Here is a 19,109-nt window from a genome sequence, read left to right as displayed (position 1 = left end):
CGTCACAGTTTGTTTTATCAGGCACAGTTTATCATTCAATAGACCCATACAATTTAACCCTTTAGCATTCAAATGACTCTGTTAATTATAATATTTATTCACATTGTGTAGAATTAATCATGCATTATCTTGTAGCTTTGAGATTTTGATGATGTGACTTTATTTTTAGAATGGCACTGTAGGTTATATGTGAAAAGCTGGATGTAGCCAGTATGAACATAAAACATGCAGAATATTTGAGCCTCATATGGCCAGTTCAAATGTTAAAGTGTCAAATACAGTTTGCACGATTTACCATAGAAATAGCAATCACTATAAAATAATCTGTAAAAATTTAAGATTGTCACATTTTGAAAATATTTCTGATGAGGAAATGAAATATTTTTGTTGTTATTTCTCTATCATGATATTAATATTTTAAATTATTTTCTGATTAAAACATCACTCTTGGAAACTTGTTTACATATAACTCATTTAGTATTACAAGCTTATCAAACTTTTGTCATTACAATCACAACTCTTTACAACTGCACACAGAGGTCCATTTTGGAGAAGCAGACATGAAGCATCCTATTCAAATATGCTTCAACCTCATGCAAACTGAATATTTTGGCAATGCTGTGCCTATCCCTACCACTCAGTGCCTATCCCTACCTCCATCCTCCACTAACTCATATATAGCATTGATCACTCTTCCACTGTTCACTACATTCTCTAGACATCATCTAATCTCTCCTATCTTCTATCCATCACATATCTATCATTAACCCTTATTCATCATTCAATATATTTGCACCTCTGACCTATCTTTAACCATCCTTCACTCTCTCCATGCATTCTTGTAACCTCTATCCAACTACCCTTTCTATCTTTCTACCTCCAGGATCCATTCTAACACCTTGTAACCACCATATGTATCTCTCTTTTCAGCCTCACACCATTTTCTCCCATCCACTCTTGCAAAATGGGAGTAGCCATATATATTCTCTAATGCAAGAAATCTGTTCCAACCCCTTCTTTCATACTCTAACTTTTCATTATCTAGCATAAGGCTGCCTCCTTCCCTCTCTACTGTATATTTACTCAGTCTTATTCTTCTGACCTATATGGCAAGTGCACTAATGCTGGTGCCACAAAAAAAAAAAAAAGTAGCCACTGTACTCTCTGAAGTGGTTGGCATCAGAGAAGGATATGCAGCCATAGAAACCTTGCCAAAATAAATATCAGAGCATGACACAATCTTCCAACTCCTCAGTTCTTATCAAACCAACGAACTTATGCCAGCATGAAAGACAGGTGTTAAAAATGATGATGATCATCACACACACACACATATGGAAAGTTATCAGCTTTGACACTACTCAAATGAAAACTCATTCAAGCTTGAGAAACAACACTGTTAACATGTATATAAATAACCCAAATAATTACTTGTATTTTGATATAATAATCAAATAATGAAAGCCTACTCTTTCCCTTTTACCTAAGCATCCACATACTCACACTCACATACTCACACACTCAACATGAATCCATACAACACATATGCTTATGCTTACATACACATTAACACATCTAATCGTTCTATAATGTATGTATGCATGTATGTATGTATGTATGTAAGTATGTATGTACACCATTATTCAGTTTTATTTCAAGATTTCTTGCCAATAGAGAGAGCCGGTTTCTAACCAAGATCCAAGGCTCCTTCATTAAATTTTCAACATCAACAACAGGGTATTTTTGTTTGTATATATGTATGTATGTATGTTCTCTTTCTCTTTTTAATTTTAGAGTAAATTGTGACCAACTACCTATTTGGTAGCATGGGTTGGACGATTTGACTGAGGATTGGTGAACCGGATGGCTGCACCAGGCTCCAATCTGATCTGGTAGAGTTTCTACAGCTGGATGCCCTTCCTAATGCCAACTACTCCGAGAGTGTAGTGGGTGCTTTTACGTGCCACTGGCACGAGGGCCAGTCAGGCAGTACTGACAATGGCCACACTCAAAATGGTGTTTTTTACATGCCACCTGCACAGGAGCCAGACCAGCAGCACTGGCAATGAACTCGCTCAAATGTTTTCTAACATGCCACCGGCACAAGTGCCAGTAAGGCGACGCTGGTAATGATCACGATCAAATGGTGCTATTTACATGTCACTAGCACAGAAGCCAGACAGCTGCTCTGGCAATGATCACGCTCGGATGGTGTTCTTAGTGCTCCACTGGCACAGGTGCCAGTTATAGAATATGGTTCAATTACAATTTCGATTTCAATTTCACTTGCCCCAACAGGTCTTCGCAAGCAGAGTTTAGTGTCCAATGAAGGAGAGGTTGGCATGGGTGTCAGTTGTCGAATTTAGTTCGATTTTGATTTTACTTGCCTCAACAGGTCTTCGCAAGCAGAGTTTAGTGTCCAATGAAGTAAAGATACGAATAAGTGAGCTGACTACACTTCTGGCAGAGGCCACGGATTATGGTCTCACTTGGCTTGCCAGATTTTCTCACGCACCAAAGGTTCCGGTCACTAGTCAATGCCTTGGTGAGGCCTAATGTTCAAAGTCGTGTTTCACCACCTCATCCCAGGTCTTCCTGGGTCTACCTCTTCCACAGGTTCCCTCAACCGCTAGGGTGTGGCACTTTTTCATAGTGACGTCTCCAGACCTCTCTCTTTGCAGCCACGCTTAGTGCAAGCGAACTATCATCCATGCGGACACATTTCTCTCCCACGACATCATGATTCTTTCTCACACACTGTCTTGCAACATGAAATACCTCAAATCTTTGGTCCTCACAGAGCAGAACATTGGCAAATTTTTTCTTATCTACTTCCCCTCTATCTCCTAGCTTCCCTTCTGGCAGTCTGATACAATTCCTTGCTACCACCGTTCTTCCAGTCCTTCCAAGCCTGTTTCTTTTGTCTAATAGCCCTGTCAACAACATTGTTCCACCACCACGTTATTTTGGGTCGAGAGGGAACTCTGCACCATCCACAGATCTGGTCAGTGGCCCTCAGCAGGTTGTCCTGTGGAAACCTCCAGTTGTCTTCTACATCGTGTGAAGCTATATCCCTTTAGGGGTTGAACAAAATAATGGAAACACCTAGCATCATAGCATCATAATTTTGAAATATCTATAAAATCGTCAAAAGATTGTTCATTTTTATAATTTTTGATTTATTATTGTGTTGCTTAATATGTTTTGTTAAAATTGCTGTTTCTGTTCAGATATCATCAGAAAAAGGTAATCAAAATTCATTAAAATGACAGATCTATCAGACTTTCAAAGAGGTCAAATTGTTGGTGCTCATATGGCAGGTGCTAGTGTAACGAACACAGCCGAAATGTTTGATGTATCAAGAAGTACTGTCTCAAAAGTAATGACAGCCTTTGAGAAAGAGGGAAAACCTCCTCATCAAAACAAAACTCCAGAAGAAGGCCAAAACTTTCAGATAGGGACCGTTGGACTCTTATGCAAAGTGTTAAAAAAGATCACAAAAGTACAGCTCCCGAAATTACTGCAGAGCTTAATGACCACCTTGAGAACCCAGTTTCCACAAAAACTGTTCACCAGGAGCTGCACAAAGCCAGATTTCATGGGAGGGCTGCAATTGGAAGACCACTACTTTCAAAAACAAACGTTGCAAAGTGTTTAGAGTGGAGTAAAAACCTACAGAATTGGTCACTAGAGCAGCAGAAGAAAGTTATTTTCTTGGACAAGTCATCCTTTACCTTATTACAGCTTGAATTCTACGAGGCATGGACTTGTACAAAGTTTGAATTGTTTCCAAAGCAATTTTTGTCCATTCTTCAGCTAAAACAGTCTCCAGTTCTTGTAGTGATAATGGTGGAGGATATCGACTCCTTACTTGTTTTTCTAAAATGCACTATAAATGTTCAATAATATTGAGATCTGGGAACTGTGATGGCCAGACAAGATGTTCAACTTCACTAGAATGCTCCTCATGCCATTCAGTAATAACTTTAGCTGAGTGAATTGGTGCATTATCATCCTGAAAGATTGCATTTTCCTCCGGAAACAGTTCTGCAACCATAGGGTGAATTTGATCAGATAAAATGTTTAAATAGTCTTGACTATTAATTCTGCCATGAAGGGAAACCATTGAGCTGGCAGATTTCCAAGATATAGCCTCCCAGATCAACACAGATCCTCCTCCATATCTAACAGTTGGAAGAAGGCAGTGTGGGTCAAATGCTTCTTTTGGCTGTCTCTATATGTATACTCGGCCGGTGGTCAGAAATAAGGTAAATGATCACTCATCTAGGGACCAATTCTGTAGGTTTTTACTCCACTCTAAACGCTTTGCAACGTTTGTTTTTGAAAGTCGTGGTTTTCCAATTGCAGCCCTCCCATGAAATCCAGCTTTGGGCAGCTCTCGGCCAACAATTTTGTGAAAACTGGGTTCTCAAGGTGGTCATTAAGCTTTACAGTAATTTCAGGAGCTGTACTTTTGTGATTCTTTCTAATAATTCACATAAGAGTCCAACGGTCCCTATCTGAAAGTTTTGGTTTTCTTCCGGAGTTTTGTTTTGACAAGGAGGTTTTTCCCTTTTTCTCGAAGGCTATCATTACTTTCACGACAGTACTTCTTGATACACCAAACATTTCGGCTGTTTTTATTGCGCTAGCGCCTGCCATATGAGCACCAACAATTTGACCTGTTTGAAAGTCCGATAGATCTATCATTTTAATGAATTTTAATTACCTTTTTCTGATGATATCTGAAAAGAAACAGTAATTTTAGAAAACATATTAAGCAACACTAATAATAAATAAAAAAATCATAAAAATGAACACGCTTTTGACAGTTTTATAGATATTTAAAAATTATGATGCTTTGATGCTAGGTGTTTCCATTATTTTGTCCAACACTTGTATGTACTCACATATATATAATATGTACATATGCACACATGTACTCACATACACACATACATACAATACACACATATACAGACATACAAACATACTTGCATGCATGCAAGTATACATACGTACATGATACATATATCTTAAAATACACATGCATAATACATGCATAATACATGCATAATTCATGCATGAATGCATGCATGCATGCATACATACATACATACATACATACATACATACATACATACATACATACATTTGAGGTTTTAATAAAGAAATTTCTCTTTTGCTAAATCGAAGATTGTTCTTTGAAAGAGAATAGTTTGAAAGAAAATATTCCAGAATTATTTATGAATAAGTAAAAGCAGAGTATCTTAGTTACAACATTCATTTGTAAAATACAACTATTTGCTCTGTAGTTAGTCATATTTCTTTTGAGTATAGTCCTCTTCCTGCTCTTAATCTTTGATTCAAAAATTTTCCTAATTCATTAATACTTTCTTTCTTTCTTTCTTTCCCTGCGTGTATGCATACGTATATGTATGTATTATGTATGTGTGTATGTATGTATGTATGTATGTATGTATGTATGTATGTACGTATGTATTTATGTGTGTGTATATGTATACATCCACACACGCGCACACACACACACACATATATATACACGCATATATCTAGATACATACGTACATATATATATATATACACACACATACATACATGCACATTTAGATACATACATAATACATACATACATACATACATACATACATACATGTGCGTTTGAGTGTATACGCATGTATGTATGTAAGTATGTATGTATTCATGCATTCATGCATGTATGCCTGACTTAATTAGATTCTCAGGTTTTTGCTTTAAAAAAAAATCGTAGTGCCATACTGAATGAAAAATCACTCTTGTCCTGGTTCATTTGCAGGTATAGGTAGTGTGTAATTAACGTACTACTGCTATTACTGCGGTATTATCGGTAGTTTGATATGATAGGCTTTAAAAATAATATTTGTTTAAATGCCATAACCCATTGCTACTCCAACTACTATTATCTGCTACCGTTGTAGTTTGAATATTAATATTATAGGCGGAGCTATGGGCCGCCATTGAAAAGCAGACGACACGATAGTCGTGCAGAGTGTAGCAAGGCGTAAGGCAGACGACATCACGAAACACTAAATCGGAAGACGAAAGGAAATTTTGATGAGAAATATTGTAAGGAATTCCTCCGTTTATCTTTTACAGTTTGGTGAGAAAAAAGCAAGCAAAAAAGGCAAGAAAAAAAAAGAGCTTTGTTTTTTTGAGTGAAAATTTAGAGCTGGGGTGAAAATTCAGTGTTTTCTCCCTTCGCTTGATTCCGTTGTAAAGGTGAAGGTCGTGTGGTGCTGAGGATGCGGGGCCTAAAGATGGCGGAATTACAGTTTGAGGCTCCTTTGGCCACATTTGAAAGTGATGAATGGAATGATTTTAACGATTTTCAAACAGTTACAGAGGTAGAAAACTCTAACAAGAACCCTAAGCCTTCGAAAGGAACAAATGAAAAAAATGACAATAACTTAGTAGCTGAGAATCACTTCGGGGAAACAGTGTCAGGATCACTCGAAGACTTGGTTAATACATTCGATGAAAAAATTACGAAATGCTTTTGTAATTTCGAAGAAAAAGTTGAAAAATTCGCCCCTGTTCAAATTCGAACACAAGAGGAAATTATGAATGATTGCCAGTAAGTCATATATATAAACATATATATTTCCTTTCCTTTTCTTTTTCAATATACAAGCTTTCGTCTAATTTCAGCATTTATTTTGGTTTGGTTTGGTCTTTTATACAAGTCGGAATAATTTTTCCCCGTTTAGTAATTTTGTCCGTTCATTTATAGATTAAATTTACTGAAAGAGAAACCAACATTTTCGTTTATTCTTTGTAATGATTGTCATCTGTTTTTTTCTTTCTATGTGTCAAATAAACCTGTTGGTCATTAAACGATGTGTTTATAAACTCGGGGACTGATTCCTCTAAAACTCTGCTGCCATAATTTAATAATAATAATGATAATAATAATAGTAGTTGTAGCAACCGTCATAGTTGTAATATTAATCTTTTCTCTTCTTGGACTGATTTATTTATTCACCATTTATACTGCTCTATTATAAACAAGTATATAAAACCTGTTTAATACTGGAATATCTGTCAGATTTGTCCCATATTAACAACACACAGGAAGAAAAAAAAGATCAGACCTAATTTGATGAATATAATTATGAAACCTCGACATCTTTAATTCTTAATTTCAATAACATTCGCACTAGACTAATGTAAATATAAATTTCTCGAGTTTTCCATTGACAGACAATTAATTTTAATTTAGAAATAATGTTTTTTCTGAAATATTTTCGGGTCATTTTCTATATAATGAAGTTTCTCACTCTGCTAAAAGCAGTAACCAAACCTCTTCAAATAACACCTGCCATCTCACTGAAATGAAGGACACATTGGAGAATATAGTCATAATTATGAAAAAAAACGAGGGGATGGTTACGGATGGAAAATCTTTGATCATGGGTCTACTCGACCATGATTCTCGTGATAAGTCTTTTGCAATGTTATGCATATTTATAGGCATCCCTCCACCTCAGACATACATACAGCGCCTATTTATCTATCTATCTATCTATCTGTTACACACATACATATATACATAGATCACCTATCTATCTATCTATCTATCTATCTATTACACACACACACACATATATATATATAGAGAGATATGATTATGTATATATCTATGTATATGATTATACACACATGCATACATATATATGCATTCATACACACGCTCTTATACATAATCGTGTAATTCATTTGCTTATATTTGGTTTGTTACTGCTCAGTTCACATTTCGATAATGTGTCAAATTCGTTTTCCATATTGATTTTTCTACAGTCTGGCAATTTTATGTTGATACTTGGGTTAATTATAAACCAAAATGTAAAATTTATTTATCACATCCTTACTCTCGGGTATATTCGATTTTTTTAATATGTACATACAAACAGAAAACTGCGTGTATTGTGTTAAAATATGTAATTATCTTACTATATTAAGATATTTTGTTCGTCTTCAGCTGTTATTATAAATATGAGAAACGTGCTAAATGATGAAGGGGGCCATTAATTTGTGTGTGTATTTCAGGGTACCTATACAGTTCGTATATCTACATCTGTGAACGAACTGATGATATTAATGTCCCTCCAACTGATGACAGTTATACATGAAGATAATTGTTAGGATAAAAATCAAAATCTTTGTGCGTTCGATCTGCTTTCCAATTTGACGTTTTGCCTTATCTTTTGATGCAGCTTTTGTGAAAATTGTGCGTGTAGTGTCTAAGACTAATGATATGGATGACATACACACACATTTTTACGAGGAACGAGATTATTGAGTTTTCAGTTTAATATATTCTGCATCAGTGACGTTTTTAGCTTCAGCTTTTTATTTATTGACCTCTTGCTTCGCACCTTCCTGTTGAACTGCTGTCATAAAAAGGCAACAAATGCCTTGATTTTTGTTCTGTCAAGTACCTCACTTTCAATTCTGCTGAGGTGTGAAATATGTAATAGGAAATGAGCACATATTTTATATGTCTTCCCATAACCAGGAAATTAGCTTAGCAAGGAATTATTCAGGCGAATGAAAATAATAATTTAGCTCGAATATCATTGTTTGGTGGTTTGATTTTTTTCATTTTCATAATGTGTGGAAAACGACAACGCAATTCCTATCCAAGGACGAAGCCAGGCTGCTTCGATCTAGGTACAACCCCTTACATAATTATCTGTTTTTATCTAAGTTCCTATGCTGTTGGGAGTCAAAAATCCTGATGTTTCCAGTAAAGCCCTTCAGTTTAGAGGGACAAGTTTAGTCCCCGATTTATGGGACATATATTAAGATATTTCATATCTGAGAACCACTCAAAATTAACTCGAGTTTCTATATGACAGACAGTATGTGGCAGATTCATTTAAGCAGGTTTTCAACTTTGTTCTGTGCTGATGATTGAAGGCATTTAGTATAAATTTCATCTTTGGATTTCGCGATGTAGATGTAATGTCAATTTTGTAGGAGAGAATGTACAGCGAGTTATTTCGAATCGGTACACGAATACCTAGGCTGGTGGCATTTTAGAATGATTTTGGAATTTGATGGTTTTAATAAGGGAGATATAAAGGCGATCGACTGAGAATTAATAATCTTTTAGACCTAATTAATACATATTTTGTGTTGCCGATTTTTTTTTTTTTTTTTTTTTTTTTGCATAATATCATTTGTAGGAAACAAAATTCTGTTAGTACAGCACTGACTGTCCTGAACATACATTAATAGCTGTGAGTGTGATAGTTTTAGGTGAGCATAGATTATAATAAAATTGATTTTCGATACTAATTTTCAGTGTTTAGTTGTTTACTAAATTATTAACTCATAATAAATGCTAGTGTGTAATTTACAAAACAGATGTATTTTCTTTTACTCGATCTCTAGGATTACTATGACTCAATTGCAAACCATATCGTTACACCCTTACTTAACATATGATTTCCATTGTGAATGAATGTGCATTTTAAGATATTCTCATACACTTATCTGCCAAGAAAAGAAGTACGGGTGATCTCATTTGTGTTGGTATTTTAAATTTGATTAAAATGGTTTGGGATATTTATCACAATTCTAAATGTAAAGCAGAACATTTAACTTCAAATTATTATATTGCCATAAACATATTCTTTGACAGTTTATCTACAATACTGTTTTCGTTTGAATACATTGTCGAGAACACTTAGCAGATATAATAAATCATCTTAATGTTTTTCATTCATAATAATTAACAATGTATTTAGTAATAGTTTTCTTTCCTGAAAACATGTTTTATTTATCTAAAAATAACACGATTTACGAAAAAGTAAACAGCAAAATATTAATACAAAATAATTAATAAAATAATCCCATAAATTTGATTTTATGAAAAATCATATTTCACATTTATTTATTTTTTATTTGGGGTATTAAAATAAGTAGTAAAATTCAAAGTAATAGAATATTAATATTTATTGCGCATCTGAGTGGAGCGGCGCAAATGAAGCAAAACAATTACAATCTACTATTGAAACTGAGGGTCCCCACCCTTGACATATCTACTGCTCTGTGTTTTTATGAAGGCGGTATAAACGCTCATGTGGCCCAACAGCATTATAGCATTCACTCCAATTTATTTATTAAATGACAGAAAAATAAAATTACAGCTATGACATCACCGACTAAAGCTGCCCCTCCCTGTTCTATATCTATTTCAAATTGAGAATACCCATAAAGAGACAGCTCGGCCTTTCTCGCTCAGTCTATGTACTTTTCTCTTTCTATCGTTCTAAAGACCAGTAATATAGTCCTCTTCCTACATACAGTTTATTTTATTTTATTTGTTTCAAAGTGTCCTGCCTTCCTTCATGGCATACAAGCTAATTATATTTAATAATATATAATTGATTTCACGGTTACCTAGCAAAAAGGCAAGATACGGAGTCCGAGCCCCAACCATGGGCTTCTTTTTTATTTTTTTTATTTTTATCCGTTTTTATTTTAATGATTCTGGTGTCCCAGTGTCTGCCGCCAGGCTAGAACGAGATAATGTTCCTTAACTTTGTCTTGGTTGAAGTCTCTTTCTGCCACACACTTTAGCCAGCTAACTCCCTTGTTCTGGACTAAGGGTTATCAATCATTTTGTTCCTTTGTACCCTTTTGGTAGTCTGACAGATTCATGTGACTGAGAAATTTAGAGATAAAAAAACAATAGATTTTAATTAATGAGAGTTCCTTTCAATTGTTAGTGAAATATTTGGGAAATATTCTCTAAGTTTGCCTTCCAGCTTCATTGATTAATTCTGTGAATATGTCAGTTTTAGACTATGAGATGATGCTTAAATCATTTTTATTTTTTTTGCAACAAGTTCAGCTGTATAGATCTATGTGCTGTGGACACAGATATACTTCACAATGATGTTAACACTATATAGTTACTACTGAAATCTTGGGTCATTTGGTAAATCAAATTTTAGACCAATAAGCTAAAGATTCATAATAAGAATAAGGAATAATTGATGGAATATTTGATCATGTGGAAGGACTGAGAGTCATAAAAGATTTTATAGCTTAAAAATACGTATTTGATTATCATCTATGTTTTTCTTGTAATCTGAGATATAATGATTTTTAATATTGTTTAATTTAGTATTGTAATTAATGCTTTAATATTTTATGTTCATTAGAACACTGGGAAAAAGGCTTAGCGGTGTTTTATGTTAGGAGTTCAAATTCTGCTGATGTTGACTTTACCTTTCATTCCTCTCTGGGTCAATAAAATAAGTACCACTTGAACACTGAGGTTGATGAAATCAACTTAACCCATCCCCCAAATTTCTGGTCTTATACCAAAATTTGAAGCCAATATTTTATGTGTTTTTTTCCAAAATTAACCTCTTGAGTATTTTGGTTTGATAAAAAATGAAATTAATAACTATTTGATTTTCAGTATAAATATTTCAGTACATAGTTTTACTGGTCTAATTATTGCATGAGAAAGTTTCCTATGAAGCATTTCAAAATTTCAAAATTCATTGTCCTTGAGTATATTAAAATTATTATCAATTGTTTCATTTTCTAAATTGTCCATCGCAATTCTTTTGTTTTTTTTTTCTTTTCAGTATCATTTAAAAGCACTTTACAGTGTTTAAAAATTATATTGCAAATTATGTTTGTGTTATTGCTTGGATTCATTCTGAAAAGAGCATGTTCACTGCACATCTACTTACATTAGCTCCATGTATAGGCCTAATGAAGAATTTGTCTAGAAGAACAAAGTCATCAGTACTTTGGTTTCTTGAACCACAAAACTTCAACACTTTAGTTCCCTTTTACTTTGTTAATCTTTTATAATTTTCCAATGAACTATTTCAATCTTTATCTAGCACCATTAGTAGTATTCATGGCAAAGATATATTGAAAATTAAGGTTCCAAAATTTGAATGTACCATGAACAACCATTTTGTAATTTTGGACTATCTTAGATACTGTCATTTCCTAAATATGAAATGGCACATGCTTTTAATATATTACACATCTTAAAGCTACTCTTATTGGTAAATCAAGCAAGAGCTATCCACTTTATCATCATCATTTAACTCTTTAATATGCATATTATTCTGTCAAATGTAATGTTTTGAAATAATCATACATTATCTGATAGCTTTAAAATTTTGATGATGCAATTGTTTATTTTAGAATATTGTAGGAAAGGTGTGGGAAGTTAAATCTGGTTGGTTTGAACATAAAACAGAATATTTGGGCCATATATGGCCAGTTTAAATGCTAAAGGGTTAAATCTAATTCCAATCATATTGTTCATTTGTTTCTGTTCAATATAATATAAAATAATTTAAACTGGAAACTTATTGCAAAATTTAATCTTTTATGAACACTGTATTCCCATGTGTTATAAGAGGTGATTAAAAGGGTTTGAATCATCATTTACACCTGCTTTTCCATGCTTTCAATGAGTCAGGCAAATCCTTTCCAACACAGTGTCTCACCACTTGTTGCATTCCTTTATCTTCTTTGTGAGATTCAACATTCTAAACTTTGTTTTCACCATTTCTGCCCATGACTTCCTTAAACTTCCTCTTCAACAATTTTCTTCCACTTGCACCTCCTGATAAAGACCAAACTGTCATCATCTGCACACATTTTATGTCTATACCATCATAGTCATCTTGCACACTACATCTTGATTCATCTTATATCCCAATTTTTCTCTCAGTTTATCTGTGCTACATCATTCATTATACATTCAACAGAACATGCTTGTTTCATTTCTCTTTAGCTTTCACTAACACTTTCCATTCAATGCTCACATTCACTACCATGTAGCATCACATTTCAATCACTAGCAATGTGCAGCCTACCCTTAACTCCCCTTGTTTGCCAGCAGGGAAATAGTTCCATGGACTTTTTCCACTTTGTTCTAATTCTGTCTGGCTCCTATGCTTTCAGAGAACCCTCCTCCACAGCTGATTAGGTAACAGTAGCTTTCAACTACTTCTATGGAGCCTTTTATTGGTGCTCTGACTGCTGATTATTGCTGTATATCTTTATTGACTAGCAGCCTGCTTGTGATTGAACCTATAGTTTGCACCTATAGTTTGCACCAGGTACACTATATAGAGTTCTTGCCTATGCCTTTTCTATATATCAATAAAAAAAGAAGTCATTCCTTTGATGGCAGCAATCTTCTTCCCTACTTGCTAAAATTTTAGTCATCGCCAAGATTTTTCTGAGCTGTTTTGATTCAATGTTTTGTTTTCACATCTGGAATTTCTTCTTTGAGTCTTCTACAGACTTTGCTATAAAGACTGTCATCAGCATATAAAAAAGTTCTTGTGAACTACTGGTCTTGAATTTCTTTGTTATATCTTGGAGAATTATAATAGAAGAATGAAAACCTACCTGCATGCTAAATCCCTCATTCAGTTCCTTGCCAGCTCTCTTTTTGTTGATTGTGTCTCTGTACACGATTTGCACTGCTCTCACAAGCCATTTATCTATACTATTTCTCTTAAAAGCTACCAGACTACAGATCATGGTATCCTGTCAAGGTCTTCTTCAGATCAACAAATGCTTGGTAGAGAAGCTCAATCTTAAAACATTTTGCAACTGTCTTACTTGGAAAAGCACATCAGTAGTAATCTGAATATATCTCATTTAAACTGATTCTATAACCAATTGTGCTAATACTCTTGTTACTTTCACAACTTGATCTATCAGTTTGAAAATTCTGTAGTTGCTTATTTCTTGAGTGTCTCCATTATCTGTCTAGCTGCTGTTGATTATTTTGATATGCCAGTCATTGCTTATGACACTTCTCTATATTACTTATTTGAATATGCAAGCAACTATCTTGAATCCTGTTTCATCAGTTATTTTCAGCATCTCAGCAACTATACCTGATAGATCTGCTGTTTTCTCCATACTCCTATCTTTAATAGTCATTTTGTTCATACAACTGTCCACTTTAGCAGCTGGTCCATTTGTTGGTTATGCTTTTGGTGGTTTCTCTTCTTTCTACCCATTTTCCATACTCAACAGTTGCTCTTCATAACATTTCCAAACCTCTTTTTCTTCAACATCAGTGAAAGCTTGAGCACTATTACTGTCATTTCAAACACATTTCTACTGATAGGTTCCTGATTTACCCAGACTCATTGCTTTGCAATCCAGAACACCTTGTACTTCTGATCTTCTTGTCTTTGAACATTGGCAAACCTCCTGCTTTCTGGTCTTCTCCATGTTATATAAACTTAGTGCCTAGCTTCTCTTCTAGCCATGTGACACTATTCTTTGCTGCTACCTTTTTCCACTCTTTCTGGACATTTATGGTTCTATCTCCAGTACTATTCTACCACCATCACATTACTTTTCCTATGGCTGGAACATTGTTCTAACCGGACCTGATTCTGTGACTTTCAAAAGGTTGTGTTGTAGAAACTCCAAGTTATTTTCAATGTTATAGGTCTCTGTATCCTTCTGATCATACATGTCATCCAGAAAAGCAGATGTAAAAACGATGATATTGACATTGACGTCCTTTAAGGCTGTAATATATTGTAAGAAGATTAGAGGCTTGAAATTCTGAGCATTTAATTATAAATTATTTATAATTTTTAATTTATACTATGACAGTAATTACTTTTCGCAAATCTGCAAAGTTGTAATTTTACTTAAAATAACAGAGTATGTCCATGAATAGATATGATCGGCTTATTCAAATTGAAATTAAAACTTGATCATGAAAAAGTTAACTAGCTACCCAGAAGTCCAGCTACATTTATCCTATAAATAACTTAGAAAAAGAAATAGAGTACATTTTAGATTTATTGTCTATCTTATTTCAAAATTACTTTAACCTTGGCCACATTAAAATCATTCTTTAGAATTTAAAATTCTCTGTACTATAACTGAGTTTCCATATTTTTTAAAATACTAGCAATCTGTCCCTATTAAACAGTTTTGTTTTACCGGTTTAACCGGTTATATAACTTAATTTCTGTAACTGTAAATATTTACTTAATTTAACACTCAGTGATCATATTTAACTGTTACACACACACTCTCTCTCCCCTCTCCCTCTCTCTCTCCAATGATGTAGTCTCAGATTTGCTGCCACTGCACATCACCTTGGGCAAGTACTTTCTACTCTAGCCCTAGACTGACCAAATTCTTGAGTTGGTTTGGGATTTGGTAGACAGAAACTGAAAGAAGCCCATTTATATGTGTGTGTATGTGTCTGTGTTTATTTACATTCACACATCTCTGAAAATCACTGTTTGCATGGAAAAACAGAGGTAAAAATTAACAACTGAGGTATAGTTTGTGTGAAAACTTTTTGTATAATTTCTCTATGGCAAATATCAGTAACTAATTTTGAAGTATTATTTTTAACATCTGTGTTTGAAGCCATGCATGAAAATATTATATATTATTTTTCTCCCAAATTAGGCAGTAGCTTTTTAAGAGAAAAAGGACCTAGAGTTTTATAGTACCAAATTTATAGTGTCTGCTACTTAGATCTTAGATTAAGATCAAATGGCACATAATTTATGCCTGTAATTAGAACATTTGATTTATATCAGACATAAGAGAAGTGCTTAGTCATTTGCCCTAAAACTTCTAGGTTACAGATCTCTTGGAATAAAAAAAAAAGAATATATATTCATTGATCTTCAATTCTCTTGCTTTGTCTTATGTTGAAAACTGACATGCCAATTTGCAGAGAAGGCTACAGTCAATTAATTTGACCCCATTGGTGTTATTTTATCAAGTCAACTTCAACAGATTTCAACTGGAAACAAAACTAAATATTTTAAGACATTTTTGACTATCACTTCAATCACTACTGTCATTCTTCTGCTTTCGGCAACAGTTTCAGATAATATTGATCATTCTAAATCTTGCTTCTTTGCCAGTGTTTTGTGATAATGTAAACTATAGATGCACAAACAGTGTAATGGGATCAAAAGCAGGCTGACAGCAAAGATAAGCTTCATTTATTGCTGGTGTGCAGGAATTGTTAGCTGTAAGATTTATAAGTGAAATGAATTCTTTTAAATGCTTGAAAGGCTTCTTAGAAGTAATTAATAACAAAGGGTTTCTCTTTCAGACTTAAAGTGCATACTATATGGTGCTTGTGTACAAAGTGTGATATTGTATGATAGTGTGACATGGGTCTTGAATGCAGAAGATATGCAAAGGCTGCAAAGAAATGTGGTGAGAAGGCTCCAGTGCATATGATCAGGAGGCAGATGTTTGTTGTATAGAAAAGTAAATGCTAGGTACTCCAACTAGAGGGAACTTATGGAAGAAGATGACTGAGGAAGACCTGGGAGGAAGTATAAAGACTAATCTCAAAAACTGAACTTCACAAAGGATATGACAAAAGAAATGTAACACATGATGAAATGCTGTGTTGGAGAAAATCTGCCCAACCCATAGATGTATGGAAAAACAGATGTAAAAGTGATTATGTTGGTGATGTTTGAGGTTGAGTTGTAAAATATCTATATTTGGATTTTGCCTGCATATCATGTCCACATGAAGTCTATGTGCCATCAACCATCTTTGTTGTATGTTCTCACTTCCTTTCCTCTCTCTCTCTCCCTCTCTCTCTCACACATTACTTCCTGCCTTTTCTCTCATACCATTACACATCTTTATTACTGCCTGTCACTCTCTCCCTTCTGTACCATTAATTATCAGCATCCAGCTCTTTCTCACTCTCACCACCCTTACATGCTACCTTAGCAAATCTGAGTCAAACACACATTTATTGATGAGTTTAATATTTACACTTCAATCTCTCTCCTCCTTTCTAGCTGTGTCTATTCAATCACCACGAATAACCATCTTTCTCTCCCTCTCCTCTACCACCGTGTCACACCTCTCATTTTAGTTCTTTTTATTATTCTCTCTTATATCACCATTTTGCTCTGTTTCTCTTTCATTACTTCCTCTTCTTCATTCAATTCTCTTTAGTCTTGTCAGGGTGTCATGGCAAAAACAAACATTAGCACCAAAGTTTAGAACCATTTGATGCTCCTCTTGTATCACTTCAAGCATAGTAACAGTCACAGTCACATTAGAATTAGCTGCTTAATAAATGGTGGACTGAAATGTTCATAGGCTGACTGTGAAGGAGTAATGCTAGAGGTGTGCATTAATTTCAGCTCTTCTTATTAGTAGCTGCCTTCTTTCTTTCTAGGTAAACTGACATCTGACTGTTCAAAGAAGACTTCAAAAGTAACTAGTAACTACTTCTCTTGAAAATGGACAAAATTTGACATCATGTTGTACCTGCAGAAAAAGGGTTTAACCTCCAATGACATTTATGGTTGCTACATTAGGAGATGATGCTCCAGCTGTATCAATAGTGCAGACATAGGCCACTGAATTTAGAAAGGGAAGGGAGAATCTTCAAGATGACCCTAGATCTGGACATCCTGCAACTGCCACCACTGAGAAAAACACTGATTGTGTTCACCACATGGTGATGGATGACAGGCAGTTGACTATAAATCAAATAACCAATACTATTAGAATATCCCATGAGCTTAGAATGACAAGGGATTCTGCTCAATGGGTGCCATGTCTTCTGACACCTGATCAAAAGCACAGCAGGCTGATCACATCACAGGAAAATCTGACATTGTTTGAGGCAGATCCAGCTGGTTTCCTTGAATGTCTTCTAATACAGGATTAGCGTTGGGTTCGTCACTTTGAGCCAGAGAAAAGACAATCTATGCAGTGGAAACACTCCTCACCTGCTCTAAAGAAGGCCAGTCTCATTTCATCTGCAAGAAAGGTAATAGTCTCAGTTTTTTGGGATGAAAAAAGCATTGTGTGTATTGACTATCTTCAAAAGGGCCACACCATCAATTGAGAGTATGATGTCAACTTGCTGAAGCAGTTACAGAAGGTTATCAAGACCAAATACCCAAGAAAACTGATGAAAGGTGTCTTGTTTCATCAGGACAGTGCTCCAGCACACAAGTTATTGGTTTCGGTGGCTACTGTGCATGACTGTGGCATTGGACTGGTTGATCACCCTCCTTATTCTCCTGATTTGGTCCCTTCTCACTATCATCTGTTCCCCAGCATGAAAAATCACTTGGCTAGGAACCAGCGTCACAGTGGTAATGGTGTCATATCTGCTGTTGGTGACTTTTTTTGACCAACAGTACAAAAGCTTCTTCACCAATGGGATCCAAGCACTGCAATACCAATGGAAGAAGTGTGTGGACCGCAAGGAGAACTATATTGAAAAATAAACCTCATTTGATCACATTCCATGAGACTATCTTGGTTACCCCATGAACTTTTCAGCTGACCCTCTTACTGTTGTTAATATTACTACCCTAGAATTATTTGTTCTTTCTTCTGCACCTGTTTAAAATTTATAGTTACTTTGATATTTATAGAAGTTAATGGTTTCAAGTTGTTTCAGGCAATTTCTTCTAATTCCCACATTCTAAATAACCACTAGTAATTAATAGTAATAATGTAACAGCTAGTAATTCATAGAAATTAAAAATAAACCATTTTCACACTGCAATTAAAAGTGTACAGAGTCATTTGCATTGCATAATTATTAGTCGTAGATATACATTACCTGGGAAAGATTAAAAAGACTTTTAGAAATTTTTTTCATGCCGTAATTATAACCTTTTGAATGAATAACTTGATTCTATATAATTCTATTAGAACACATTTATTACATTTGAAATATTGAATTATATTATTCATGGTTCAGTTGGAAGAGAAGTAAAATCTCCAGAGTTGTTATTACTAACAGTTCTGTGATTCAAATCTTGCTTACATCAGTTCTGTTTTTTATTCCTCTAAGATGAGTAAATTAGTAAATCTCTTCAATTCCTGACCCTTTATATTCCTTCTCTTTTACCACTTCTATAATGGACTCAATTCTTCAGAACTTATTAGTTGCATGTCATCTCTACTTAATTGTCCTTGTATTCAGCTGTTTCATTTCCTCATTAAATATGACATTCTATTCTTTCCATGTAGTCCACCAACTTCAA

General features: G+C 34.6%; 1 protein-coding gene across 2 annotated transcripts in view; it reads left to right on the top strand.

The window, feature by feature from the left end:
* The first annotated feature begins 6,000 nt into the window (after nt 1–6,000).
* Nucleotides 6,001–19,109, top strand: part of LOC106873561 (fasciculation and elongation protein zeta-2) — a 72,735-nt gene continuing 59,626 nt past the window's right edge. For both annotated transcript variants that reach the window (XM_014920987.3, XM_052968869.2), the window contains exon 1: nt 6,001–6,634. In XM_014920987.3, coding sequence (XP_014776473.1) covers nt 6,303–6,634 — 332 coding nt within the window. In that variant the 5' untranslated portion in view covers nt 6,001–6,302. The remainder of the gene's footprint in view (nt 6,635–19,109) is intronic.

This window comes from Octopus bimaculoides, chromosome 6 (assembly GCF_046866305.1).
Source record: "Octopus bimaculoides isolate indiv1 chromosome 6, ASM4686630v1, whole genome shotgun sequence".
NCBI classification, from domain to species: Eukaryota; Metazoa; Mollusca; class Cephalopoda; order Octopoda; family Octopodidae; genus Octopus; species Octopus bimaculoides.
The sequence above is the reverse complement of the archived record's forward strand: the minus strand, read 5'-3'. Positions and strand labels throughout refer to the sequence as shown.